This window comes from Euleptes europaea, chromosome 16 (genome assembly GCF_029931775.1).
Source record: "Euleptes europaea isolate rEulEur1 chromosome 16, rEulEur1.hap1, whole genome shotgun sequence".
In the NCBI taxonomy this organism is placed as follows: domain Eukaryota; kingdom Metazoa; phylum Chordata; class Lepidosauria; order Squamata; family Sphaerodactylidae; genus Euleptes; species Euleptes europaea.
In genome coordinates, this window is record NC_079327.1 from 54,026,411 (window position 1) to 54,052,805 (window position 26,395).

At 44.8% G+C, this 26,395-nt stretch overlaps 1 protein-coding gene across 1 annotated transcript in view; it reads right to left on the reverse strand.

The window, feature by feature from the left end:
- Positions 1 to 26,395, reverse strand: part of DMD (dystrophin) — a 1,354,185-nt gene that overhangs the window by 488,680 nt on the left and 839,110 nt on the right. The window contains exon 45 of the mRNA XM_056862020.1: positions 6,147 to 6,322. Within this exon, the coding sequence (XP_056717998.1) occupies positions 6,147 to 6,322 (176 nt within the window). The remainder of the gene's footprint in view (positions 1 to 6,146; positions 6,323 to 26,395) is intronic.

Consider the following 26,395-nt stretch of genomic DNA (forward strand, 5'->3'; position numbering starts at 1 on the left):
GGGGCCCCGGGGGTCTTCATGCAATTCATTAATGAAATCCTACATGACTTGTTGTATAGAGGAGTGGTGGTTTATTTGGATGATATTCTCATTTACTCTACAACTATGGACGAACACGTTGCCCTGGTGAGAGAAGTATTGCAACGCCTCTGAGACAATCAGCTCTATGCTAAGGTGTCCAAGTGCGAATTTCACCAAAAACAATTAATCTTCCTGGGCTATATAATTTCACACCACGGTCTCACTATGGACCCTGACAATGTGCAGTCTGTAATCAGTTGGGAACCACCCTCCACCCATAAGCAGGTTCAGCAATTTCTTGGGTTCGCTAACTTCTACAGGGGGTTCATCCCCAACTTCGCTCAAATCACACTCCCCATCACGGATCTCCTTAAGACTAAGGGAAAAGGAAGCGCCACCGTGTTGCCCTCAGCTAAAATCAATTGGACCCCCCAGTGCCAAACCGCTTTCGATACTCTCAAGCGACTGTTTACCTCTGAACCGGTATTAAAGCATCCTGATCCTGAACAGATGTTTATAGTTCAGGTTGACGCCTCAGATGTGGCAATGGGGGGTGCACTTTTACAGCAGGGGAGGGACGGTCTTCTGCATCCATGCGCTTACTTCTCTAAGAAGTTCGCGCAATCTCAGCTCAACTGGCCAATCTGGGAAAAGGAAGCGGCTGCCGTCCACCATGCCCTTATGGTGTGGAGACAGTTTATGGAAGGTTCTAAAGTCCCTTTTAAAGTATGGAGCGATCACAAGAACCTGGAGGCGCTCAAGGGGCCCCGTAAACTGTCCGCGAAACAGGTACACTGGGAGGACTTCTTTGTAGGGCTGTTGATTCGGTTCGGGCAGAACTGAAAAACAGCCGAATTGCCCCTGATCCGGTGGTTTTTAGTTCGGGACGAACCGAACTCAAAAATGGCGGGCAACCGGGGAGCCGAATTCAGCGAGTTTGGGAGTTCACGAATAAATCCAGCCAATTCGGGGCGTCAGTAAGCAGCATAACCATCAGTAAGCAGCATTCTCCTTCCCCGGCCAATCGGTGGCCAAGCTGGGTCTTCTTCTGGCCAATCAATCAGGATTGAGTACTGGAGGAATCAGCTGATGTGCGGCCCGGCCGGGGAGAGAGAGAGAGAGGGAAATCCTTGTGTGTGTGTGTGTGTGGGGGGGTGCTTGTGCACATTCGCTCCTTTCTGTGGCTGCAGGGGGCAAATTGTTTGGGGTATAGACCCCAAACTTTCAGCAGGGATTCAGACAAGCGTTCTTAAGAGACCACCCAAGTTTTGTAAACATTGGGTCAGGGGGTCCCGAGATATGGGCTCCCCCTTTTTTCTTTCCATGGCTGCAGGGGTGCATTTTTGGGGGTACAGACCCCAAACTTTCAGTGGAGCTTCAGATGAGCCTTCTTAAGATACCCCCCAAGTTTTGTAAACATTGGGTCAGGGGGTCTCGAGATATGGGCTCCACCCCTTTTCCCTCCCCCCTTTTCCATTTACATGGCTGCAGGGGGCGCCTTTTTGGGGATACAGCCCCAAACTTTCAGCATAGCTTCAGACAATCCTTCTTAAGATACCACCCAAGTTTTGTAAAGATGGGTTCAGTGGGGGCAGAAATATTGGCTCCCCCCTTTTCTCTTTCCGTGGCTGCAGGGGGCGCATTTTTGGGGGTGCAGATCCCAAACTTTGAGCAGAGCTTCAGTCCAGCCTTCTTAAGAGACCACCCAAGTTTTGTAAACATTGGGTCAGGGGGTCCCGAGATATGGGCTTTCCCCTTTCCCCTTTTCCCTATTGCGATGAATGGATCAGCTGATCCTGTGTGCATCTCCAGAGCAAAACGTCCGGTGCCTAATTGGAATCATCTTGGATTACAAGTCCTCCCCAAGTCCTCCCCATCTTGGATTACAAGTCCTGATGGAACAGAAGACAGCCACAGTAAGACCCCTTTGGGGGCTTTAATCTATAATTTTTCTCCTGTGTGTGTGTGTGGGGGGGGAAGCAGAGTCTGTGTGTGTGTGGGGAGGGAGCAGTTTCTGTGGGTGGGGGGGAAGCCAAAGGGGGCTTTTGGCGGTTCTGCCTGGGGGTGTGTTCCCCCTCGAGTCTCTCTCTCCCTGGTTTGAGGGGGGGTTTCAGTTGTGTGTCTTCAGGTTTTCCCTCATTCATAAGAGCGGTTAGGTCTATTTGGATGCTTGCTCAAAACTGGTTTTCAAATGGTGACTTAAAGAATGCATTTGGAGTCCCATGCAAAAGGGGAAATTCCACCCCTCCTGCTCATTATGCATAGCTAGCTGCCTCTGTCCCTTTCCATGGTTTGCAAACTCCCAGGTGTCAAGTGTTGCTTTGCACAGTTGCAAAGGTGTTGCTTACAAGGTTGTGTTGCTCTGCAGTCATGTTGCTTTGCAGTTGTGTTGCAATGCTTTGCAAACTTCTCAGCTGTTTGTCGGGGCTGGGAGCTTTGTGCGTGGGCGGCAAGCTCTGCTCAGAGATGCACATTAAGGGTGGGGGGACCCCTTTCGGGGTCGATATCTCAGCCCCCCCTGACCCAATCTTTACAAAACTTGGGGGGTCTTTCAAGAAACGTCCTTTGAAGCTCTGCTGAAAGTTTGGGGCCTCTACCCCCAAAAATGCCCCCCAGAGCCGCGGAAAGGCACGGTTGTGTTTTTAATAGCTTTATTCGGCCGAATTTTTTCCCCGAACTTTGAATTCCTGCCGAATTGCACGGACCCGAAGTGGGGGAGTTCGGACTTCGGCATATCCTGAATCTAAACGGGCCGAATTCAGCCGAATCCGAACTATACCGATTTTTTAAAAATTCAACAGCCCTACTTCTTTGCTCAGTTCCGCTTCGTATTAAAACATGTACCAGGGAAACAGAATGTCCTGGCTGATGCTCTATCCAGACTTCCCCAATACCCAACCAAGGTTGACTGCCCCACCGAGTCCCTGTTCAGTCCTGCTCAAAGAGGTTTGCTGCCCACTCTAGCAGTCCAAACCCGATTGCAAACCCGGCTCCCGCCACAGCCTCCGCAGGCGGGGCACTTCAAGCCCAACCACGCTGGTCAGACCGACTGCACCGCCCCCTCGCCTCCGTTGCCAGCTCCACCGGCACCTGATCGCCCTGACAGTCCAGCCATCCAACCCCCCTCGGGGACATCAGCTTCCCCTCTTGCCAGCACGGAGCCCACACTGCCAGATGGGGTGGGTCTAACAGACTTTTTTTTGACCTCACTTCGGTCCAATTGCCAAGCCGAACTCTCTGCGCAAACCCTCCCCACCACTCTGACTGAATGTGGAGGTTTGTGGTACAAAGATTCTAAGCTGTATGTGCCTAAAGGACTATGGAAGGAAGTACTACAACTAGTGGATTCATTCATCCGCAGTTGCCCAGTCTGCGCTACTGTTAAAAGGTCCCAAGGAAAACCTCCTGGATTGTTGCAACCGTTAGAGACCCCCACTAGACCATGGGAAGTAATCGCGATGGATTTTATGACTGACCTCCCCCTCAGCGAGGGAAAAACTGTACTTTGGGTAATCACTGACCTATTCTCTAAACGGGTTCATCTCGTCCCTTGCGCAGGTATCCCATCTGCTCCGAAACTGGCCTGCCTCTTTGTGTCACATGTCTTCCGACTACATTCCTTTCCGAGCAAGGTAGTCAGCATCCGCGGAAGTAGCTATGTAGCTAAATTCTGGAAAGCATTCTTAAAATTGGTGGGGGTGGAACAAGGTTTCTCAAGTGCCTTCCATCCCCAAACCGATGGCCAGACGGAATGGGTTAATGCTGTGTTAGAATGCTATCTACTTTGTTATGTTAACTTCCATCAAGATGATTGGGTTGAATAGTTACCCTTTGCTGATTATGCATACAATAATGCTGTCCATCAATCCACTGGGTATAGCCCCTTCCGGGCCGTATATGGTCAGGACTTCGGCCCCATCGGCCACTACGATGTCTCGGGGGAGGAGGGGGGTGAAGGTATAGCCGACTGGGTACACACTATTCAAACATCCTGGCCCTGGCTGATTAAAAACCTGGAACGGGCCAAACGTAAATACAAAGCTCAGGCTGACAAACACCGCTCACCAGGGAAGGATTATAAAGTGGGGGATATGGTTTACTTGTTCACCAAGAATCTGCGGTCCAACAGCCCATGTAACAAACTCAGTGCCAGGTATGTGGGACCCTTTCCCATTTCTCGAGTCATCAACCCAGTAACTGTGGAGCTCTCGCTCCCAAAGTCTTTAAGACGGATCCATCCCGTGTTCCATATCAGTTTACTGAAACCGCACATTCCCTCCCCGGAGTGGCATCCTGAACCTCTCCCAGAACCGCCGGTGATGGTGGGGGGGGGAGAACATTTTGAAATCACAAAAATCCTGGACTCGCGTCTCCATCATGGGTCCCTCCAGTATTTGGTTCGTTGGAAACACTTTGGTTCTGCGCATGACGAGTGGGTGCGTGCATATGATGTTTCTGCACCCCGTTTGATCCATCAATTCCATACAGCTTACCCTCACAAACCAGCGCCCATACACAGAACTGTGGGAGGTGGGCCTTAAGGGGAGCAGAATGTCAGGCCTGCTCTCTGCTGAGACAGCCAGACTGTGTGTGTTATGATTCCGCCAGGTGTGTCCCAAGGCCAAGCCTGGTAACTGCCAAATTCCTTTCCTCTGTGGGAACTGCTCTCGAAGGGGGGGGGGGGTTTGCCATGGCTGCCTTCACTATCTGATATGACCAATGCTCTTCCATATAGGCCTTTAGCCGTGCCTTTAGTTCTCATTCGTGCCAATTTACCTGTTAGCTCTGTATACCTGTAGGTTTTCTAATAAATCAACTCTCTTTTGGACTACTCGTCTGTGGATGTTGTTTATGGGATTACCACGGGGACAAGTGCTCAAAGGCGGTGGGTTGTCAAGCCCCTCTGCGCTGTCTGCGCAGGCAGGGCAGAGGGGTTTAAAGACCCCCTGCCCCTCTTCCTGGGACTCCCGGGAAGAGGGTCAGTGGGTTGTCAAGCCCCTCTGCACTGTCTGCGCAGGCAGGGCAGAGGGGTTTAAAGACCCCCTGCCCCTCTTCCTGGGACTCCCGGGAAGAGGGGCAGTGGGTTGTCAAGCCCCTCTGCACTGTCTGCGCAGGCAGGGCAGAGGGGTTTAAAGCCCCCCTGCCCCTCTTCCTGGGACTCCCAGGAAGAGGGGCGGTGGGTTGTCAAGCCCCTCTGCGCTGTCTGCGCAGGCAGGGCAGAGGGGTTTAAAGACCCCCCGCCCCTCTTCCCGGGACTTCCCTGAAGGTGCGCGGGGGGTCTTTAAACAAATCTGCGCCTCCCGGCCGGATGTATATGAATGTATATGGATGTATATGAGGATGGCCAAACTAACGGAATTCCTACACAGAAAGAATATAGAAGAATTAAAAAAAAACATGGACAAAGGCCGCCACATATTGGGATAAACTGGCAAAAATGGATTTTACTATTTTAATTAGCGAGTCATAGAAACTAGTTTTAATATTTTTATATTATATCGTTAATAGGTATTTCATTATAAAAACTGTTTAGACACTTCTTCGGAAGTCGGGTGATGGGTCACTTTTTTAAGGTGGGTGGAGGGCGAAAGGGTATCTTTGTGGATTTTATAATTTAGTAATCATGAATGTAATAATGAGTATATAAAGATACTCTTTTGTATTTTTTATATTAATTTTATTCTATTTGTTTGTTTTGTGTTATAAAAATTAATAAAAATTTATATAAAAAAATTAAATGAACTAGTTAAACCCAAGCTATTGTTTTATGTTGTTTCTTCATTGGATGGGTGTCTGGGGCAAATGCTTACCCTAGGGCTTCCAAGCATAAAATACCACACAATTTAACAAAAGTATAACAAAAATGAACCAATGACATATATGCATTTCTATTTTTCACTGAAATATAAACACACAAAGTATGATGAAAAGAAAGTGATGTTGTGATGGTCCATGAGTAAAAACAAAGGCTTTCACAAAATGTTTACATTATATATTTTTTCTGATTGATAACGAAGCTCCTAAAACACCGTTAAGTAAAATAAAACAAATATTGGGGATTGTTTAGAATAGATCGAAACACCGCGGGTAACGTGTGTCAAAGGTGCTGGTGAGTCCAGCCCTACCTCTTTTTGCTTTCTGCCACCTGTTTGCAGACTTCCTGCCACCGAAAATTTAGGCTCCCCAGTTTTTCCTTCAATACACTGGCATCTGCTGTGGATGACTGGTCAATAATATCCTCCCCAGTTATGTTCAATGTTCTGACAACAGGTTGCTGTTTCCCAATGCAATCCTGGAGGTCCTACAATATATAAAATAATCAAATAAATATTGAGTCCATTGTAATTCTAACCAGATAGACATTGGCTTGGTTCTTCCTCCAGGGAATAGGCTACTGTTAGAGGAGCAGAGAGATCCCACTGACTTGGGGAACACAGGCACATCTTATGACTTTATAGTGGTTTTCTATTGATATTGTCTGTCCGCCATGCAGTGAAGGTAAAAAATTTCCCCTGATGTGAAATCTGGTCTTGTCAAACACCTATTGGACTTCCACTTCCACAAAAGTGCAAGTTTAATTTTTTTTAGGAGTATTGCTTGTATTCTAAATAAGGAAGCAATGTTAAGAAACGTAGGGATATCAAATAACACACGATAAAGAGTCACAGAGGAAAATGAATATTTTGATTGTAGCATGAATATTTCAAGGCTCCAACATTTGCCAGTAACTTTCTTGTGCTTTTTTCAGCCTTTTTTTTTTTAAACTTAAAGCAGCAAGGGGCATGAGGGAGAGTCCTGTAATGCCTTTGTTACTTTGAATCTTCAAAAGAGTATGCAGTTTTTAAAATATCCTCACTGCAGTTTCCTCTTTGCTGATGCCAGTTCATTAGTCCTTTGCCTTGCTGAATTGACAGTTCAGAAAGCAGTACCTCCTGTCAAAAAGTGCTACCTCTATCTAGAAGAGACAGCTCAGTAAAGCATAAGGTATGGTAGTCTATGGGCAACAGTGACAACTTCATAAAAACAATAAGAAGCAAAGGTTTTAGGTGCAGATACTTCTGGTGATAAGGACAAGGGGAGGGAGGGGAAGTATGGTTAGAGACTCCTTCGTAGAAGTATTTTTCAGGACTACAGTTTAACATTGGTGGTAACAAGCAGAATACAAGTAGGAAAAAAAAGGAGAAGCAATAGTTACAGCCACCATAGAAGCTAGCAAAGCATTTCCAAATGATGTTAAGAGAATATCACTCTATGTACCAGTGACCACCAGTCAGTTCCTTGATAAGATGCTCTTGGTTGACAAGTAAGATAAATCTGAGTCTGATTCTTTTTTCTTTTGTTTTGTTATACACCTTGCATTGTTACAACTGGCTGATTATTTGAAATTAATCCAGATCATTTAAAGAGGACTACAAATTAACTTAATCCTGACAAAATGGAGGTGCTGCTGGTGGGGAGAAGGTCTGACCCAGGAAATGGGTTATCCTCTGTTCTGGATGTGGTTGCACTCTCCCTAAAGGAGCAACTTCATAGTTTGGGGTTGCTCCTGGACCCAGGCTTGCTGTTAGATAAACAGGGTGGCAGTGGTGGCCAGGGGTGCCTTTCACCAGCTTCAGCTGGTGAGCCAGCATGTCCCTTTTTGGGCAGAAAAGATCTCGCCACTGTGGAAAATGCCCTGGTACCATCTAGATTAGATTACTGCAATGCACTGTACATGGGGCTTCCCTTGAAGACTGTTTGGAAGTGTAAGCTCTAGCCCTGCGGCAAACCCATAAACAGATTGCAGCAGATGGCAAGTCCACGAAAGCAGTTTTATTGGTTAGAATCGACAGGTTTCAGAAGCCATATTCAAAAGGATACTAGTAAGGGGCAAAGGCAAGGTACATGGCATATATGGAAAAGCAAAAGGAGATAACTGGTAACCAGACAACCCCCCTCCCGGAGAGAGGAAGGAGTACTTGGCGATTCCCACAGTAGGGGAATCTATGAAGACTAAACACGGGGCATAGACTGGCCTTGGACAGATTAGCACAACAGCACCTGGAAGCAGCACAATCGCACTACCGCATACCATCCTCATGGCCTGCTCCTGACAGGAAGCAACAATTGGTACAAATTTTGTGGCCCGAGTGTTGAATGAGGTGGGTCATAGGGGCTATATCGCTACAGTCTTGTTCCATCTGCACTTGCTTCCCCTTTGCTTCTGGGCTCAATTTAAGGTACTGGTATTGAGCTTTAAAGTCTTGTACAGTCTGGGACTAACATACCTTAAGGACCGCTTTCCCCATACGAATCTCAGTCACCCACTCCAGTCATTCTCAGAGGCCCTAAGAAGGTTTAAATGTTTTAGTGTTTCCTGTGTTTGCCATCTTGTGGACCCTGATTGGGTGAAAAGGTGGCATAAAATATTTTAAATAAATAAATTTTCTGAACTTGGTGTCAGCAAGATTAACTATATTTAGAATCTTCCATAAAGATAAATAATAGATGAATAGATTCCTGAGGCACATTAAAGACTTTAACAAATTTGTTGCAACAGGTTTTTATGAGAGAGTCCAGCTAAAGAAGAATTTGCAGGTTTGTTTAACCTATTCAGATTCATCCTCTTTTGCTAAATCATCAACTGTTTGGTGTAGTCTCCCACTCTGAGTAGACAGTGTAATCGTTTCACTGGATCATTTAATGTAACACACCTGGTCTTGAAAAACTGGACTTTCTGATTTCCTTTTGTAACATTTGACCCCACTCCAACCCTGTTTGTAACGCTGTATAAAAACTGAATGTAGCATTTCATGTCTCTAATGAAGCAGCTCTGGCTCTCCCACTAGTACAACTGATTTCCAGCCGACAGAGATCAGTTTCCCTGGAGAAAATGGCCACTTTGGAAATTGGACTCTATGGCATTGAAGTCCCTCCCCTCTCCAAATCCCACCCTCCTCAGGCTCCGCCTCAAAAATCTCCAGGTATTTCCCAACCTATAGCTGGCAACCCTAATATGTGTGTGTGTGTGTGCGTGTGTGTGTCTAACTGTAAAGAACTTTCCAAAGAACCATAAGAAAAAATGTTTACCAGAGTAGATTTACCAGCATTCTGCTTTATTACAATTAAACTTATTACTGCCTTATTACAATTAGTGCTAACAAGGCAGGAAGTCCTAGAACGTCTAGACAAACTGCAAACTAACAAGTCACAGGGACCAGACGGTATTCATCCTAGAGTTCTTCACGAATTCAAATGGGAAATTGCTGACCTTCTAACAAAGATATGTAATATGTCCCTTCGATCAGCCTCTGTACCAGAGGACAGGAGAATGGCCAATGTAACACCCATTTATAAAAAAAGGTTCCAGGGGAGACCCAGGAAATTACAGGCCAGTTAGCTTAACGTCTGTTTCGGGTAAATTAGTGGAAAACATTATTAAAGATAGAATTGTCAAGCATATAGAAGGGCAAGGTCTGCTAGGCAAAAACCAACATGGCTTCTGTAAGGGTAGGTCCTGTCTCACTAACCTATTAGTTTTTTGATAGCGTCAATAAGCATGTGGACAAGAATGAGCCTGTGGATATTGTGTATTTGGATTTCCAAAAAGCTTTTGACAAAGTCCCCCACCAAACTCTGCTAAGCAAATTTCATAGTCATGGGATAAGAGGACAAGTCCTCTTATGGATTGAGAGCTGGCTGAAAAATAGGAAGCAGAGAGTAGGAATCAATGGTCAGTTCTCCCAATGGTGGGATGTGACCAGTGGGGTGCCTCAGGGATCTGTGTTGGGACCGGTGCTTTTCAACCTGTTCATCAGTGACCTGGAGTTGGGGTTAAACAGTGTAGTAGCTAAGTTTGCAGATGACACCAAATTATTTAGGGTGGTTAAAACAAAATTGGACTGTGAAGAGCTCCAGAAGGATCTCTACATACTGGAAAAATGGGCATTAAAATGGCAAATGAGACTCAATGTGAGTAAGTGTAAAGTGATGCATATTGGGGCAAAAAAATCCCAACTTCACATATACACTGATGGCAGTGACAGACCAAGAAGGGATCTTGGGGTGGTAGTGGATCGCTCAATGAAGATGTCAACCCAGTGTGCGGCTGCTGTAAAAAAGTCAAATTCCATGCTGGCCATAATTAGACAAGGAATAGAGAATAAAACTGCTGATATCATACTGCCTTTGTACAAATCTATGGTGAGATCACACTTGGAATACTGTGTACAGTTCTGGTCACCACACCTAAAAAAGGATATTACAGAGCTTGAGAAGGTGCAGAAAAGAGCAACCAAAATGGTTAGGGGACTAGAGCAACTGTCCTATGGGGAGCAGTTAAGACGCTTAGGGCTGTTTAGCTTGGAAAGAAGGCGGCTGAGGGGAGACATGATAGAGGTCTATAAAATTATGCATCGTTTGGAGAGAGTGGATAGGAAGTTTTTCTCCCTCTCCCGTAATACTAGAACGCGGGGTCATCTGCTAAAGCTGGAGGGTGAGAGATTCAAAACAGATAAAAGGAAGTATTTTTTCACACAACGCATAGTTAAATTGTGGAACTCCCTGCCCCAGGATGTCGTGATGGCTGCCAGCTTGGAGGGCTTTAAGAGGGGAGTGGACATATTCATGGAGGAGAGGGGTATTCATGGCTGTTAGAATGGATACTAGTCATGCTGCATACCTATTCTCTCTAGTATCAGAGGAGCATGCCTATTATTTTGGGTGTGGTGGAACACAGGCAGAACGGTGCTGCTGCGCTCATCTTGTTAGTGGCTTCCTAGAGGCACCTGGTTGGCCACTGTGTGAACAGACTGCTGGACTTGATGGGCCTTGGTCTGATCCAGCAGGGCCTTTCTTATGTTCTTAAACACCTATGTAAATAGCTGTGATTTGTACATATGTACCATATAAACAAATAAATACTATTATTGTATCAAATAAATTAATTATGATCAGCCCAGGACTCTCAAGTTCAGGGCAGTTTTTTCTGTAACAAGTAAATTGGACTGGTATTAATTTCCATAGTTCATATTAATATACAAAGCAATTCCATGGCTTCTAGAGAGAAGAAGGAAGAGCAAGAACTTAAAACTGCAAAAGCAGAAGCAGATTGTAGGGAGCTTATGTTCCTAGATAACCTATAAATGCTCCACATATATAGGAGGTACCATGTTTCCATATGAGTATGAAAATGTTGAAAAGCTGATATCTCTGCATAGAGGAACAACAGCAAGCAACTATCTTCCTTTAACGTAATGGTTTATTTTTAACAACCAGAAAAGAAAGCAATCATGACCCCCATCAACTTCCTCTTTTCCAGACTGATGATTCCCAAGTCCCTCAGCCTTTCCTTGGTCTCCAGGCCCCTGATTATTTTCATCACTTTCCTCTGCAGAACTCCAAGGAACAACTGAGTCAGACGGGGGCAAACGTGAGTTCAAGTACACATGCATAAATGACCTATCTTATCCTTAAAAGTGACAGATCTGAATTGGAAAACAAAATGGGCACCTTTAATCTAGTACTACTCCATATTTAAAAAACTGAGATGATTGTATTTGTTTGTTTCCTTTAATGTTTATTGATTGACTCTTTGAAAACAAGTAATTAATATTCCTCCGTCTATGAAGTCTGTCACAGAGCTGCAGGGGAGAGTAACCAAAGTAAGAAAATGTTAGTCTAAAAATACTATAACTAACGAACCTTGAGACCAGTAAAATAATTGCATCTGAACTCATTTACTAGATTAATTGGATTCAAGCATTCAGTGTCTGTGTTTTTTCTTCAAAGTAATTTCAAGCAACTTCTGAACGTGGCTAACTTAAGAAGCCATTGAATTCACAATGCTGAGCACGATCCCAGGATTCCAGAATGTTTTGAATTTTGAAAAAAAAATAGGCTCACATAAAGAGGTAACAGCATTTTTTGAGCTCACATATTCACATGCTCCTTTTTAAGGCTGTAAAGAAACTTCATACAGTTTTTGATCCACAACATTTTTTGCACTGGGCATGAAGCATTTGTCATGCACCACAAACATAAAAAATGACTTACGACAGGTATGGCGAATGTCTCTGGATTCTTTCTTGCTATAGAAACCTTGCAAGGGGCAGTGGACATGCCGTAGCTGTTGAGTGGAAGTGCTTAAAACAGTCCACCATGGCACCTGGGAAGCCTTCATGTACAACAGTTTACATGGCAGCCTGGGAGATTCCCCATCCCCATATTGCAGCCTGGGTGATTCCACACCCCCTACTGCAGCATAGGATAAAAAATAAACATGGAGACAATCTCATGACTGGCTGATGACAGAGCAGTTTCAACACAGTAGCTCAAATGTATATATCAGCCTTCAGAACTATTGAAAGGCAATTGCTTTGTGTCCCTGAAGGAAAAAAAATGGCAAAAATGACTGTGCTGCCTGTTTATATTGACTTGGCTTCAGCTGTAGCAGGTTATAAAGAAGTAAATCTATTCTGAACCATATTTAAGTTTATTTTGATTTTTGGTTGCAAAAGTAGTTTCCTTGGTCTGAAGAATGACTCTGACAATCAAGATAATGAGTTACTTTAAGCTAGGGGTGGGGAACCTTTTTCCTGCCAAGGGCCATTTTCACATTTATGACATCATTCAGGGGCCATACCAGGTGTAGATCTACCGGTCGGGGGGGGAGGCTAGGGTTGCCAGGTCTCCAGACACCACCTGGAGGTTGGCAACCCCAGGGGAGGCCACACATAGAAGGCCTGCAGGGTGCCCCCCCTCCCCCCTCCCAGGAGGAAGGGCAGCCAGCAGTGGGCCCGAGCAAACGAGGTGCCAGGGGGGCGCAGCCCACAGTCGATCGGCAAGGGAGGAAGGAAAACAGAGAAAGAGGAAAAGGGAGGGAGAAAGGGAGAAAGGGAGAAAGAAATGGAGAGCGAGGGAGAAAGAAAGAAAAGGACGTAGGGAGACAAAGAGACAGAAAAAGAGGGAGAAAGAGAGGGAGAGAAAGGAGAAAGAGTGACAGAAAAAGAGGAGGAAAAGAGAGAAGCCTTCCCCCACACACACACATACCCGACCGGGTCCCAGCCTCCCCTGCCCCCCCCCCACGGCGGCGCACAGAGCCCCGCGAGACTGGGCCCCAGTCTCCATGCCCTCTCCTCCCCAGAGTCCACAAAAGGGCCCCCCTGAAGCCCGATCGGCTCCTGCATGCATGCTCTGCCGCCAGGAGCCGCCAGCCTCTTTCCTGCTCCCTCTCGCTGCTCAACAGCGAGAGGAGGTCCAAAGGGCGCCGCAGCGCCGCTGTAAGCTGTGGCACCAGGAACACCCTCTGGGAGGGCCGCCCTGCACCCCACCTCTGCAGCAGGGCCCTGGAGCTCCCGAGGGCCACAAAAAATGTCCTCAAGTACCGCATACGGCCCCTGGACCTGAGGTTCCCCACCCCTGCTTTAAGCTTTATACTGTTTACATACTCAGTGCCAAATGAGATGTGATGGCATTAATTCAGTGAGTTTAAGAACTATTTCAATCATATAGAACAGTGGTTCCCAACCTTTTTTTGACCAGGGAACACTAGGACTTTTTTGTTTGGTGCAGGGACCCCAAGGTTCAAAATAAAAATTCCGAGAATGTGAAAATAAACTTTAATCATAACTGTTAGTTAAACATTAAACTTAGAATAATATTTGAATATATATTTTTATAATAGAGAACTTTTAATTGAAAATATTAATTTATTATGGGTTTATAACTTTGTTTCGCAGACCTTAATTTAGTTCTCGCAGACCCCTGGGGGTCCACGGACCCCCGGTTGGGAACCAGTGATATAGAAAGAAGAATTGGTGGTTGTCTGATTTTAACATCAAAAAGAGCACACCGAGAAGGGAAACTGAATCATGCCACTTAAGCTAGTCCTGAGGCTCTTCATCTAGTCAGGTCATCTTGCATGTTAGAGCTGCACCAGAGAGAAAACCATTCAAGAAGACAAATTATGGAGAAGGAGTGAGGAATGAATTTCCTTTCCTATCAAGCCTTCAGCAGTTAAAATGAGAACCCACTCTCATATTGCCATGTGACCAAGGCAGTGGCAAGTATACTGCAGAGGAGTGGGTAGGATGTAGGGTTGCCAGGTCCCTCTTTGCCACCGGTGGGAGATTTCTGGGGCGAAGCCTGAGGAAGGCGGGGTTTGGGGAGGGGAGGGGCTTCAATGCCCTAGAGTTCAATTGCCAAAGCAGCCATTTTTCTCCAGGTGATCTGATCTCTATCTGCTGGAGATCAGTTGGCAACCCTAGAAGGAGGATGTCCCTCTCAATTTCTATCAAAGCCCCACTTAGTGCAGCAAGGTCCACTTGGTAGGCTGCCCCAGGGGGTCCAACAGGCCAAGCAACAAAGACGTGGTCCATTGGCTGCCAGGGATTGGGGCTCCTTCCACAGCTCAGCTGACTGGCAGGGATTTGACTGGATGATGGGGATGAAGTTGTAATGCCCCCAGTAACTGAGGTGGCCAGGAGGAACACACTGGTGGGGCCCAAAGTCTGATGCAGCTGAGGGCAAAGTGAAGGAGCTGACTGGCTGGAGGGGATGAGGGAGTGAGATCCCAGTTGGAGGGAGGTGGAGAAAGTTTCCAAGGAAAGACTGGCTCAAGCAATAAAGGGTGCAGCATGTAAAGGCTGTGAGGGCCCATTTAAACCCTTGCAGCCCCAGGCCAGGAAGGAAGTGATTGGGGCTGCTCTTGTCCCAGACCAGCACAAAGGGAGGTCCTGAAGGGACAAGCAGGAAGCACCATGATGGAAGGCCTCAGGTGAGTGCAACCCCCTCTCCTCCACATCTGCAGCCTGAGGGACGTGGAGTAGGGTTGCCAACCTCCAGGTACTAGCTGGCGATCTCCTGCTATTACAATGGATCTCCAGGCAATAGAGATCAGTTCACCTGAAGAAAATGGCTGCTTTGGCAATTGGACTCTATGGCATTGAAGTCCCTCCCCTCCCCAAACCCGGCCCTCCTCAGGCTCTGCCCCAAAAACCTCCTGCTGGTGGCAAAGAGGGACCTGGCAACCCTAACGTGGAGGCTAAGACCTCCACCTCCAGCTGGGAATCAGGAAGAAGCTCCAGTCATCAGGCTTGGCTCCTCTCTTCCCTGCTCCATTACCTCACTCAGCCATCCCAAGCCTCACTTTTACAGCCACCCTTCCATACGGCAGTCCAGTGTAGTCCACGCCTCTCCCATTTACACACACAACACAGCCACTGTGAAATCTTGTTTAACCCACAAGCAGGAAGAAAAGTCTATTGTCAGGGTTGTTATATACCAGTTCCCCAAATCTAGGCACCCTAATTTACAATTATGCAAATCTGTATGCAAATAAAGCACATTAATTGTTGAACCATAAATTTCTGCTCCTGGTAATTACCACAAAAACTGGGGAAGGCTCAAATAAATTATTATTATTTTAACCTGAATTTGGCTCACATTTGCTCATGCTTTCCTTTCCAGACAACAAACCTTGCCAGGGAGGGTTGTAACAACTGTGTCGATCATAGCTGTAACTTCCCTAACAGGGTAGAATAAAGGAAGGCTGCAGCAGGCTTGTTACCCATTGACTGATCAGGCAGAAAATTGCCAGCACCTATGCATTTTGCCACCTGTTTACAACACTCTTTTATTTGGCTATGGCAGGGGTCGGCAAACTCATTAGTCAAAAGAGCCAAATATCAACAGTACAACGATTGAGATTTCTTTTGAGATCAAATTTCTTAAACTTAAACTATATAGGTAGGTACACTGTTTATTAACTTAATAAACTTTAATTAAAGTTTTAAGTCTTAATTAAACTATAGGTACACTGAATAAAACTTGATATCATACTTAATAGTGGTCTTATTTATTGATAAAAATTAAATTGTAAGTCCCTGCCATTTCCCCCTCCCCGTCCAGTCCTCGTCTGGAGGCCTGGTCTACCGCCATAAAAGCCTATTGGTAGACCTGGCCTCCGGCTGAGTCCCATTGGGAGGCCAGGTCTACTCATTGGCTTTCTTGGCAGTAGACCTGGCCCATAGAAGCCAATTGGTAGACCTGGCCTCTGAAGGGGGACTTTTTCCCCTCCTTGGAGTCCAGGTCTACCGCCAAGAAAGCCAGTGGGTAGACATGGCCTCCCAATGGGACTCAGCCGGAGGCCAGGTCTACCAAAGGAAGCCCACCCTGCCTAACAGCTGATAGGCGGGGGGGGCAGGAACCGCTGAGCCGCCCACCCAGCAATCGCGCTGTTAGAGGGGAGGGGAGGCTTTAGCCTCCCAACCATTGAGGGCAAGGGAAAGGGAGACCCGGCCATTCTCCATGGTGGGGGGGGGAGACAGTGCGCCCGCTCGCTCTCTCTCTCTCTCAGGCGTGCCGGCTCCACAGCCCGGCTGCCGGTGCGAGCGGGTGCAAGAGCAGGGGCTCCAAACCAAGTTCGGAGAGCCGCACTCAACGGGCCAAAGAGCTGCATGCGGCTCGGGAGGCGGGAGCCGCAGTTTGCAGACCCCTGGGCTATGGCATTATCAATCATGTCCTTAAATGAGACAAACATTGTGTATGTCAATCTAAACATTACTAATGGATAAGGCTTGATAAATGAATGACAAATAATGTATATTAAATCAAATTGTAAAATTAGGAATATGGTTTAATCAGAAATATGGATCAATTACAATGAAGATAATACAATGCTACTAAACAGCAGTAAGTCCTCTTAGTGTTTATCAAACATGCTGAAGTAGTAGGTTGTTGATACTAAAGATAATTTAATGGGAGATGCCCAGAATTCAAATTACGGCATGAAAAATATGTGCTCTGCTATTAAGCTATGGCCCAAGCCAGTGCAGTGTGGTGTTCAAAGGCAGTGGTGGGCTCAGGGCATCAGGGTGAGTTTGACACTTCCTCCTTACTTTGCCCTCAATAACTAAATAAGATTAAAATGCATCTTGCCTCATTCATCTGGAGGCTTTCTTTTTATTCCCTTCCCCCCCTTTTTAAACCCAAACCTCAAAAGGTTTATTGGATGCAGAAAGCGGCTGAAACAGTACAATATCCAAGATGCCTGTTCAGGCCAGAAACTCTGCTTGGTGATTGACAGCTGGAGAGATCTCCCAAGGACAGTCTTTGGGACTGTTACAAGTGACCAGGGCAGTTGCGATCTGGACACACGCACACCCTGTACACAGGCAGAGAGCAAACGGACATCTGGAGGCTTTCTCAAGTATGGTAGGAAACTTCTTGCCAAAGGGAAATCTTGACCTTGGACTCTCCCAGGGCCGTTCTGTGGCCAGAGGGAGAAGGGCTGGGCTGAGGGGAGGGGAGGCTGCTTCATTTTCAGCTGCGGCAACAGGCAAGAGCCTTGCCACAGCGAGCCTGCCCTGTGCGCCACCCAATAGCTGGCAACTTGCACGGTTCCTGGGGGCAGGGGCTGGAGCGGACCTGGGAAGCGCAGGATTTGTTCTGGTCCATTTCTCCCATTTAAGAACATGTTTTATGATACATATGTGTGTGTTTACAGTATTTAAACAGCACTTGATTTTTCTACCTACTTCACAACCCTTATGTCGGCAGTTCTTACAATTATAAAACATGTGGGGGTTGATAGGATTGAGAAATAGTGGGATTGCTTAAGGTTGTCTAGTTTGGCAGAAGGAAGATTTGAACTGGGGACTGCCTGATTCACAATTCAGTCTTTTGGCCTCTGTGCAATCCTGGCTGTTTGCTTCAACATCACCTTTTCTTTTCTTTTCTTTTTTTAAACAAAGGAGAACTTAGTAACTTCTTAAAATTGGGGCACTGTAATGCAATAATATGTTGATAAGTACTCTCACTCATTACCTTTCTATTTAAATCAACTTAATGGAAAAATAATTTATGTGGCATTTCTGGTAAAACTGTTGAAAAAATGATGTTTGTTTTACACTTTTAGTATGATTGAATGGTTTATCCACCACACAGTATTTTGTCTTCGTAAGGCATTTGACACAAGTTATAGCAACAAAGTGTTCAATTAAAACCCAAGCAAGAATAATAAAAACCATGCCATTGAATATCAAAATTAAGAGTGACAGCCCACGAAATCTTATGTGATCTTGACAATCCATCATACACATATTGAAATATATTCCTAAAAACAAAACTCTAACAGAGTCTTGTCGAAGGCTTTCACGGTCAGAGTTCATTGGTTCTTGTAGGTTATCCGGGCTGTGTAACCGTGGTCTTGGAATTTTCTTTCCTGACGTTTCGCCAGCAACTGTGGCAGGCATCTTCAGAGTAGTAACACTGTCCTTCAGTGTTACTACTCTGAAGATGCCTGCCACAGTTGCTGGCGAAACGTCAGGAAAGAAAATTCCAAGACCACGGTTACACAGCCCGGATAACCTACAAGAATCTAACAGAGTCATTCAGCAACTTTTTCAAAGGTCTCATTTCAGTATATTTTTAGAAACTATTTCAGAATAATATAGTGGCCTGTGAAAATTTCACAGGCAACAACTTTTACTGATACCGTTTTGCACAAAAAGGTATACCACCCAAATACGGTGTATATTACATGCAAGCATCTTCAAAAGGTCAACCCAAACCAAACAACAATAAAAATAGCCCCCCCCAAAGCATCACTTCTGAAACAGCCAGGCAGGTAGTCAAATAGCTACCACAATAAAAACAACAGAAAATAGCTGTAATAAAAATAGTGTTGCCATCTCTGGACTGGGAAATTCTTGGAGATTTTGTGGGTGGAGCCTGAGGAGGGGAGGATTTGAGGAGGGGTGTAAGCACTTGTCCCTGTAGTAATCCCACAAACAACATCCACAGGCGAGTAGTCCAAAAGAGAGTTGATTTATTAGAAAACCTACAGGTATACAGAGCTAACAGGTAAGTTGGCACGAATGGGAACTAAAGGCATGGCCTGCGGCCTATATGGAAAAGCACTGGTCATATCAAGATAGCGGTTGCAGCCATGGCAACCACCCTCCTTACGAGGGCCGTTCCCACAGCTAGGAAAGGAATCTGACCGTTACCAGTTCTTGGCCTTGGACCGCACCTGGTGAAACCAAAATATGCACCGTCTGTTTCTCTCTGCAGACAGCCGGCCTGACAAGGGGAGGGACTTCAATGGGGTATAATGCCAAAGTCCAGCTTCCAAAGTGGACATTTTCTCCAGGTGATTTGATTCTGTTGCCTGGAGATCTGTTGCAATAGGGGGAGATCTCCAGCCACCACCTGCAGGTTGGTAACCCTAAGTGAAAATGTCATCCATGTACTGCTTTGCTTCATTTATCATATAAGAAAATTTAAAACAGGTATTTGGCTCTATCATAGTTAGCCTCCAGCCCCTCTTAAGGATTTCACTTTATATGGCTGACATTGATTACTTCTTTATTAAGAAGGCTTGTCAGTCTCTAATCTATTTAATAGGCTAATGCCTTATGCAAGTAACTTCAACTCCTGGGTGACAAAGGTAACTGCACTGAGGTCTAATAAGGACAGAAACAATTACCTGCAAATGAAAGATAAGAGGACTGTTAATTCATTGAGACTTTTTAAGAAAAGGAGAAAACAAGTATTTTAAAGCAAGAATAGCAAATAAAGGTCTGTCCATTAGTATGCAAGTAAATAAAAGGATCCCTGCATTTGGATTTGCGGCCTATATGGAAAAGCACTGGTCATATCAAGATAGCCATGGCAACCACCCTCCTTACGAGGGCCGTTCCCACAGCTAGGAAAGAAATTTGACAGTTACCAGTTCTCGGCCTTGGACCGCACCTGGTGAAACCAAAACATGCACAGTCTGTTTCTCTCTGCAGAGAGCCGGCCTGACAGCCACACTAAAGGGAAATGTTTCCTTTAGATTACTTAGAACTCTTAAAGAGGAAATGAGGACACGCTGGCTAAGAACTCCCCACCCCCACGCACATTATGGCCCTGCCTCCTTTAACCCCTTCATTGCCGCCACTTCCTCCCCCAGCCCTCTTGTAGTACAGAGGGAAAACGTTTCTCCATGTCCCAGGTGGGAAAGGGTTAACACAGTTTCTTGGGCGGTCATAGCAGCTCCGTAGCTAACGACTCTTCTGCAAGGGGGGAAAAGGTTCCTTTTCTTGGCAAAACAAACTCACATCTGCCTTGAACGGAAGCTATTCTTGTCTGTGGGAGGGGGCGGATCACCAGTCTTAGATCCTTTTGAGCTAGAAATCTGCTAGGACCCACGAAGGGCCGGACCAAATGGTTTCGCGGGCCTTAAATGGCCCCCGGGCCTGACGTTCCCCAGCCCTGGTCTAAAGTATGCCAACCAGAATCGTCGTCTTGAGAAATCTGCTGTCTACCAGATGCAAACATCCAGGATATGACAGAAAGGGTAGGAAGACTCATCAAGCCCACAGATTATTACCCTTTCTTGCTCATTCATGTGGGAAGAAATGATATTGCCCGACACAGCCCAGAACGTATTAAAAGGGACTATGCGGCTCTGGGTAAGAAGGTAAAGGACCTGGTGGCTCAGGTTGTGTTTTTGTCAGTTCTTCATGGAGCAGACCTGAATGACTTAGGCTGCCATGCCAGTTTGAACCGAAACAATGAGACCATGCATAGTACAGTAACTATCCACCCATTTATTCCACACTTGTGTATGTGTGTTTTGCCATCAAGTCACAATTGACTTATGGCAACCCTGCAAGGTTTTCAAGGCAAGAGATGTTCAGAGGGGGTTCACACTTGTACTGAGCTAGTATTCCACCTATACAACAGGTGTGGTTTCCGGTCCTTTGTAAGGTCCAGCTTATAAACTGTCTCAAGGAAAGAGGGTAAACCCATTCCTGCAGATTACCTAACAGAAAACAAACACCAAGAACTGGCTTATACACAACAGTGGTTAGTATATTGTCGAAGTGGTTAGTATACTTGCCACAAAGAGTATTGCTTTTCACGTCTGATAAATGTCAATTAGGCTTAGCTAGTCAATACTGCTTAATTTTTGAAATAGTTATTACAATTTTTGGTGGATGTGAAGTGAGATTTTTCTGTAAAACTGCAGAATCTCTGTAATAGCTCTACAATCCAAGGTATTTATATTTTTAACATACCCATATTTACATTTTAAAGCAACAAATGAAGCCACAAGAATGAAACACCTAGTAAAAGAAATTCAAATGGACGTATATCAATTTAACCCAGATCCCACAGTCTTAGAAAAAATAATCTTACAGTACTTCAGGAAAATGCTTCAACTTAATGAATCTCATGGGCAAGGGAGTATTACAGTAACATGATTGCCACAGAGAGCACTGCTCTGTGCTGTTGTTGGTTAGTGTGAAGGATATAATTATATCCGTACAATCCTGAAAGGGGGGCCGATGCACCATAGGAGCTGGTGTGACCCCGCACCAGTGTCTGTGCCAATTTGCGCCATGATAAGTGGCACAGATGTGGGTGCGGGGGGCACTTACACTAACACTAGGGAGTGACACAGCAGCACTGGCCTCAGCAGCCAGTGTTGCCATGCAGGCAGCAATATCCCAGAAGCAAGTGCCTGTGCTGGCGTTGTGTGTGTGTGTGTGTTTCAGGGCATTCCCTGGGCTGGAAATGACATTAGTCAGTTCCCAAACCACTTTCGGCCTGGGAACGCCCCTATATGCTGCAGTGTTGCTACACCAGCAAAATAGCGGGCATAGCCCCGTGTAACTTCATGGAGGAATTTCACCTGTTTCTATTTTTAATACCTTTATTTTTGGTATTTTCTGGCTGGGAAGCCTCTGAAAAGGCGATGCAGCAGCGCCACTCCTGGCAGCCGCCTACCTACCCCTCCTTCAGGAATGGGCTGCCTGTAGGAGGAAGCTCTGGCTTGGGAAAAAGCCATCTGGACCAGAAATTGCTTTATTATGGTTGAACCTTAGCTCTATTTTTATATATTTTCATATATATATGCTCAAGTCTACTTGTTTGTTATTCATACTGTTAGACACTTTGAATTTTCATTGTAAAAGTGGTATATAGCCATTCTAAATAAATAAATAAAATTAAACAAGCATTGATACAAATATAAATATGCACAACTTTAAAAAGAAAAAGAAAGACCAGAAAAGTCAACTTTTCCCCTAGGAAAAGAGACTGAAAGCCTTTTATGTTTTGGATATACTCTAGATTTCATACAGAGCTTTTTAAGTCTACTTTAAAAGGGGGAGACTATGCCAGCCATTTCTTCTCATTAAAAATAAAGGCTTCTTGTAAAAAAAAAAATGTTTTTAAGGTACTATCTGTCATACTTTTTATTACCTTGACAGTTTGGAACCTAGTGGGCAATATAAGACTTGCACATAATGTGTAAATAAGGCTTCCGTAAGAAGGAAGCTCTCAAATGTTACTGTGGAGGGAACTATTTTCAGATGCTAGATATATGATAGATGTGGTTTTTATAGATTTTATGTAAAAACAAGATATATTGCCAGTCCAAGATCAAACTAACTTGAAAATGGAGTCTTCTTAAGAAAATAAATCCTCATGTCAAGATAAATATGAACATATTCACCAGATTTTTTCTCTTTAATTTATATTTAGAAGAAAATTCTGGTTCCAACCCAAATCCTTGTCACATTCAATCTTTGCCCCATAAACGAGCATTCCAAATCTTTAATCATTATGAAAAATACAGCACTGTGACCTTGTATTTTAAAGCTAAATTAGGTGGCATTAAAAAAATTAAATTGGTCCTGTTTCTTTATCTTTCTTGATGACTTCTCTTGCCTCCAATCAGCTCGTTTTTCTCTGCTAGAGACTGCACCCTGTCGCCGCACATACTCTAAAATTTCCATTAAAATATAGGGCATCATCACTCATTCTTATCTTCGGCAGCCCAACGAACAGTGCAATACCACCAACTGCATTCAAACTAGTCTCAAAGGACAATATTAGTTATACACATTGTCAACCAATATGGAGAAGAACTCTACCTATGTAATTCCTTACCATACAGGATATGTCTTGGATCATAAAAAATGGCTTCCAGAGTTCTGCATAAGTAGCAATTTTTCTGCAACAGTATGCCTTACTTAATAAGCAACTTGTGTGTGTGTGTGTGTGTGTGTGTGTGTGTGTGTGTGTGTGTGTGAAGTGCCGTCAAGTCGCAGCCGACTTATGGTGACCCCTTTTTTGGGGGTTTCATGGCAAGAGACGAACAGAGGTGGTTTGCCAGTGCCTTCCTCTGCACAGCAACCCTGGTCTTCCTTGGTGGTCTCCCATCCAAATACTAACCAGGGCTGACCCTGCTTAGCTTCTGAGATCTGACGAGATCAGGCTAGCCTGGGCCATCCAGGTTGGGGCAATAAGCAACTTACCAGCAGACAAATAGCTTTTTCTTAGAATACTATTTATCAACTCTCCTCCCAGTGAACCAACAGCTATAACTGGTTCTCAGGCTCTACATAACAGTGACTGGCCTGAACATTAATCTTTTAAATGTGTACCGTTCACAAATGTATGTCTTTGTCTGATGCTGAGTCCTGGTGTGACTTTTGGCTTCTTCCCATCTACGATTTTCTAAGACAAAATAGTGAGATCAGAAGTCTCCTCTCCCCTCCCAGCAATAGTCTTAACAAGACTATTAGCAACATAACTCCCCCCTCCCTGAAAACAATAGCTACTATAGTTCCAAGCAGCCAAAAGGAACAACTGGGCTGGACAAAGGGCTGCTGGATGTCCCTAGTTTAGCTTAATTAGGCAGACCAAAGATTTCAACTTATTTTTAGACACAACTGATCTGAAGAGGGAAAAAGCTAAGAAACAAAGCAAAAAGAGTATCTTCTACTCACTAATCGCCATGAAGAAAGCAAGTACAGAAAGGGAGCTTCTTAGTTTTAAAGACTGTTACCATAAATAGCAGATTCTTGTAAGTCACAATGAAGTCCATTTGCAAATGATCAGCAGCTATTTGCCTGTAATAATTTTGTCACAGTGCCATGGATATTTTTCCAGTGGAGGAAAACAGTATAACCTTTAAGTGCACTATAATTTGTTGCCTTTTTGCAAGATAATCATGAGTGTAAAGATATCACATGTATATTCATGGCAAGCACATGCACAACATAAAATAACACAATCTCACTGGAGAAGAATTGAGGCTAGAATTATGACTGCTAGAAATAGACATCTCCCTCATTAAGCCTGAATGCATACATCATGGTCTAAGTTTTCAAGCCTATAATTGCCAAGGCTTTTTAAATGTTATCTAAGTATGTCAGTCAGATTAGACTGAACATCTCAAACAATCATCATTTTATGTTTGTCTTCAAATTATTTTTTGTGTGCCACATTGTGGAAATATTAAAAGCTAGTTACCTACAGCAGCCAGGTAAAATCACTGTGGCAGAACAACTTCTTCCAGAGAGCTAATTAATTAAATAAGGGAAGATCCTGCCAAACTGGGATGTGTTGTTGTTGGTACTAAATTAAAACAATTGGAGACACCCATTATATTAGCCAGCCTTGTTCCTAAGGCTGTTCATGGCAATCAAAGTTCCAGCTATATGAGGTTTATGCAGTTCTGATTGCCCGTGCTACTGGAGCAAACTGATCCACCTGCTTTCCCATTAGGAGATGTGTAGGAATAGCCAGTCACCTGGAGCCAAGTAGGATTTTTTTTATTTCTCTCAACTTTTCCTGGAACAGTTCCCCTTGTTCATATTATTCTTTTTGGTGATGTGAAGAATGCAAAAATCCAGGAGGCTGTTTTTGCCTTAGAGGCATAAATTGTATGCATACAATTGTATTAGTAAATACAATTTACTAATAATGCACCTTCATGACAAATTTACCAGCTGGCTAGATCAAGAGGACATAATTGTCGATGAACAAGCAGGTCTACTTTAGACCACTGCCCGATTTTACAACATTTAATTGAAAAATATTCACCTAAGGGTCCAACAGCTTTGTGTGCAGCCTTCATAGACCTTAAAGCAGCATTTGACTCTGTTTCTAGAAACAGACTCTTGGAAAAGTTAGAATGCTCTTCTATAGACTGAAGGCTTCTATACTTGATCCGTACTCTATGATAACACCACCCTTCAGGTCAGATGCAGCAGACAAGGGCATCTTTCAAGAGTTGTGAACACCTACAAAGGAGTGAAGCAGGGCTGCATTCTGGCTCCTAAGCTGTTTAATTACTATATCAACAACTTACTTAGCAACTTAAAAGACCCCTCCAAAGCTAGTCCATTGTGATATCTTTGTCTTACTCTGTGCTGCTGACAACGCAGTCCTGCTATCCAGGACCCCGGTGGGCCTTTAAAGAGCCATGCAGAGGCTATTGCAATATTGTTCTGTTGAACAACTAGAATTAATTACTCAAAGACAAAAGTTGTGGCCTTTGGTGAGCACCCTAAAGTACAAACATGGAGCATTGATGGCCACAAAATAGACCAGGTACTCAAGTTTAAATACTTAGGAGTAGTCTTACAAGCCTCTGGTTTTAGAAAAGCTCACAGCGATTACGCAGCAGAGAAAGGGCAAAAATCTGCCTTAAATATCATTAAATTTTGACAGGCAGGATGGTGCTGCTGCAGTTGTCTTGTTTGTGAGCTTCCTAGAGGCACCTGGTTGGCCATTGTGTGAACAGACTGCTAGACTTGATGGGCCTTGGTCTGATCCAGCAGGGCCTTTCTTATGTTCTTATGACTAACAGTATGGCACTACATGAACTAAGCCTTCACAGAACAGGAACTGGATGTACTTTGCATCTAATTTCAAATTAATTGTCAGATCTTACCAACAGAACATAATCATATCTTAGGTATTGTTTGGAGAATTTTTATGCAAGTCTTCATATACAGACGGGAATGTCTTGTGCAACATTTATGCAGTGACTTGCACTAACAGACGCCCCAGGAACACCTCCCGGGGTGCCGGAACGCCTCCTGGCTCGCTGCCGTGACCTGTGCCAGAATCCAGAGGCCAGTGGGAGGCTGCGTCGGCATCTGGGCCCAGTGCTGCTGTGGCCGGGGACCAGCGGCCGGGCCTGCACGCCGGCACTGGGGCCATCCACACCAGCGTGTGCCTTCTGGGTGCCGGTGGTGTGGGTCCCTGTGCTGGCCTCCTAAGGCCTTTCAGCCTGATTTTCAGGAATGGGCTGTTAGCCTTCCCTCCTTCCGAGGTAGGTAAAATGAGTATCCAGCTTGCTGGGGGTAAAGTGTAGGTGACTGGGGAAGGCACTGGCAAACCACCCCATAAATATAGTCTGCCTAGTAAACATTGTGATGTGACGTAACCCCTTGGGTCAGGAATGACCTGGTGCTTGCACAAGGGACTTCCTTTACCTTTTAAGTATTTTATATTTGACTCTAAATTTATTATATAAGGGTATTTATGCTAGGAAACATAATTCTTTGACTTCTGAAGGGGGGCACTGGGTTGCCAGCTTCCT